Consider the following 4,022-nt stretch of genomic DNA (forward strand, 5'->3'; position numbering starts at 1 on the left):
ATTGGTTATTGACGCCAATATGTAGCAACGGCTCATTTGATCAGCCCTATGCCACCTCCGATGAGCCTCTCTTTCCTCTTCAGTGGATTCCTCAGTTAAGTCTGCTGGAGCAGGGATGCTTAGGACGAATTTATAGTCATCCGCAGCAAGGACAATGTCCAGATTTCGTTTCCAGTCCAAATAATTCGGACCAACGAGTTTGTTTTGATTGAGAACAGTCATAAGTGGATTGAACGACATTTTGATAACTGAAATAAACAAACAGAAACATGCAAACACGTAAGCAGTAATTCACATTAACACATAAGCATAAAATCATGGGAAAACCTCAAAAAAAACACGAGGTTATACATATCACGACAGCTCAGTAAATCGCACATGCAAGCCATGTTATGACGGACGTTTACACATGCATTCACCAAACAGGCAGCTAGCCTATAATTTCATTATCTCATCAACTTATCCTTATGACGAATGAAATTAATTGCCGATACTTTAGAACTGGCCATGTGAATTAAAACAGGGACCCCGTTGGGGGGTTATATTTAAAATCCACATCTAAGTAATGACCATAATTTAACGCCAAGGACAACTATTTACAGTTAATATGCAACCGAAGGGCAGTCATATTTAATGCAAATAATCTCCTACAGTTATCACGAATTAATTTATCTAGTAAACTTATGAGTGACATATCCGTTAGGGAGGAGACCCCATGGATCCCACGTATGCCACACACTTTACTTAAAATTAAATCACTTTAATTGAAATCTTATCTAGTAAACTTGTGCATGTTAATATCCGTTAGGGAGGAGACCCCATGGATCCCGCGTATAACAAACACTTTACTTAAAGATCAATTATGGAGGCCCATAAATTAATAATAATTCAACTTAAATACTTAGTCATTTAAACTTTAAGGTTTTGACAGCATGCATAGAATAATTAAATTCCTAGCATGCTCCTAACATGCAAATCACGTAAGCCCTAGCATGCTTCTAGAAAATTAATTCCGCAAATCTAGTACATGATTCCTAACATGCTTGTAAATTTAAATCATGCCTGTCACATAATCATGCATATCACATAATACTTTGGCAAGCATTAATTTAAATACATCCACAAAGCAATAAAAGGCAGAAAATTAAAAGCACACCCACGCAGCCCTTAAAACCCTAACCAATAGCCTAAGACAACTATTACAGGATTAAAAGGGGCGCGGACAGATGCTAGACATCGGCCTCTCACGCGATGAAAAAACTGGAACCGGGCCGCCTCGGGAAGAAGTCGCGAAAACTTCGTGAAGACGATCGAATTTGGCTGCGGCATTCGCCGTTACAGCATAGCTGTAACTCGTGTAGATCTCGTCCTCCCGTTTCCGAAAAGGTATCATGGGCTGAAAACGGACAACCGAGGCAAAAGTTATGGCCAAAACAGTTTCAGCCGACGGAAACCCTAGATTTTCGGCCCAAAAGCCGAAAACCTAATTTCCATCACCAAAAATTGTTTCTTGGCCGTCACTACAAGCCTCATGTCCGCCCTTACCTCCAGCGCCACCTCTGCTTCGCTGCCCCACTGCGTTCGTGGCTGTTCTGCTTATGCGAACTGCTTCCAAATCGCCTCCTTTTTCATGTCTTTTTCAGAATTACGCAGTATAACTCAAAACAACATGAAAAGCCCTACATACATGGATCTATATACAAAACCGCCTATCTACCCACACTTATTATCTGGTGGGAAAAACGATTACAACAAAACCAAAAGGGCTGCGAAGGGAAACAACATACACGCACAAAAAAAATATTCATTCCATACATTACATGCGAAAACGATAAAGACAATACCAACTACACGTTTTCTGGCAGAGCCAACAATCCACGAAACCTTGCTTTGATACCAATTGTAGGAACACGCCGGTGAGGGCTGTTCATTCCCACGGATCGTTGTTGGATGCCAACGCGTACATACATGGTATAAAACGATCCTAAGCATGCTCCTATAAGAATGAACTAGAGATGTACCCTTTTTGGAACCACCAACAGCAATCACGAACAGGTTGATTCCGCTAGAGACCTTCCAGACTGTTCCCGAACCCCGCTCGAACACCGGATGGGCGGCGATCTATCAAACGGAGGGAGACGAATTTTGCTCCTCGTGAAACCCTAGAGCTGACGGCTTGCACCTGTGGTTTTCGCCTCCTTTTTAAAAACGTCACTAGGGTTTGACAAAGACCGCATATTAATAAGTCTCCCAACAGGTAATTGGGCCAGACCGGGGATCTTTAGAAGGTGTTGGGCTCGGGCTCCCTTATAGATCCAAATCTCTATATTCAGCCCTGAATATAATTCGAATCATAAAATATTAATTCATTCCATTAAAGAATTAATATTGCACTCCCAGCCCAAACCAAATTGAATCTGGGCTTCTATTAAACTTAATTAATTCCCCATGTTTAAGATGTTCCACATCCATTAATTAATTAAATCTTCTGACAATTTAATTAATTAATATCTTTTAATTCCTTAAGTAATACCACTCAAAACTTATTATTGTACGGATTAAATCCACCTGCAGGGTTTATACAATAATCCTTATTGAGTTCCTTAAGGGGATGTCATCAACCTGGATGTCCAGGACATGGTGCCTTAATGATAATAAATTAATTACTATGCGAATAATGTAGTTGCCCAAAATACGAAGCATATTGAATCACTAAGGATTCTCACTTATGGTAAATTAAAGCAACGAACATTTATTCCATATATTTAATTTATTTCATCTAAGGTTAAGAATTAACAGAGTTACCGAGATCTTGGTTCTTCAATGTCAGAATAGAAGAACATATCTCAACTGTGATCCTTTCAATGTGACGCAGCACATTAGTGTAAACTAATAGTCAAGACAAACTAATTCCAAGTTTACACTACAACTTAAACCGATGGTTTTGTCCATAACCATCTCAGTTGTGAAACCCATTTATATTTAATAAAGAACTGACAACAAGATCTTCTGTGTGATCTCCACACACCATGTTGTCTACAATATTAAATAAGTGGACATGCTAATATATATAAAATATAAATAAAAGCAACACAATGTGAAATAACAATTTATTTATTCCAGTTAATAAGGAAATTGAATGATACAAAAGCGTACTAAAAGTTTGCTTTACAGTATAATCCAACACCATTTACCCATAAATAAAATAAAACCTTGATACATATTTAACAATATAATACATATATATAGATATATAAATATATGTAACATTGATGATGAAAGGAAACTATTTCTTCCATGGACACTGAAAGAAGATAGAAACCCCAACTTTCTGCCTCTTTGATTTCTGTTTGTTCTTCCTTTCTGCCTCACCTATTTTCCTCTTCTTCTTCTTCCATGGAGTTGTGTCCACCATAAGTGATGACCTCCTCATCAAGAAGCTCAGCACAGAGAATTTCCCATCTGTTTTTACTTGTTTATCCAAAAATGAAGAAGAAGATGAAGATGAAGATGATGATGAAGATGAAGGGTTGAGATTTGTTGGTGGTGAAGTGAGATAATTAGGCAAAGCCATCAAGTGCCTCTCAACAATGTGGGTAATGGCTACTATTTCATAGGCATCATACAGAGGGCTCCCACAATCCCATATCTTTATGTAATCATCACATTTCGATTCTTTGCAGCTTCCCTTCATTACCCAATACCTTGTAAGAACTTGATTTAACTTACCTGATCTTGTCTGAAAATGTCTTTTTGTTGCCATACATATATATATATATATATATATAAAGATTGAGCGGCACAAACCCCCACCCCCCCACCCCCCTCAAAAAAAAAAGAAGATATATATATATAAGTGTTTGTTTGTTTGTTTGATGGTCGAGCTGGATTAAAATCATTGAGCAATTAGGGTTCCCCACATGGGATTGGTTAAACTACTTTTTGCAGTTTAAGGGTAGTTTAGTGATTGAATTTACTATAATGCCCCTTTAAAGATGCATGAACCATACAACTTTAACTTC

At 38.0% G+C, this 4,022-nt stretch overlaps 1 protein-coding gene across 1 annotated transcript; it reads right to left on the bottom strand.

The window, feature by feature from the left end:
* Positions 1-3,286: 3,286 nt before the first annotated feature.
* Positions 3,287-3,694, bottom strand: LOC127260479 (uncharacterized). The gene has a single exon (XM_051288213.1). The coding sequence runs from the start codon at positions 3,692-3,694 to the stop codon at positions 3,287-3,289; it is 408 nt and encodes a 135-aa protein (XP_051144170.1).
* Between the last annotated feature and the right edge of the window lie 328 nt (positions 3,695-4,022).

This window comes from Andrographis paniculata, unplaced genomic scaffold, assembly GCF_009805555.1.
Source record: "Andrographis paniculata isolate CXL003 unplaced genomic scaffold, ASM980555v1 Contig15END, whole genome shotgun sequence".
NCBI classification, from domain to species: Eukaryota; Viridiplantae; Streptophyta; class Magnoliopsida; order Lamiales; family Acanthaceae; genus Andrographis; species Andrographis paniculata.

Bases quoted from the DNA above. Each gene is read 5' to 3' on its own strand.
- LOC127260479 (XM_051288213.1), bottom strand. From the start codon at position 3,694: ATGAAGGGAAGCTGCAAAGAATCGAAATGTGATGATTACATAAAGATA.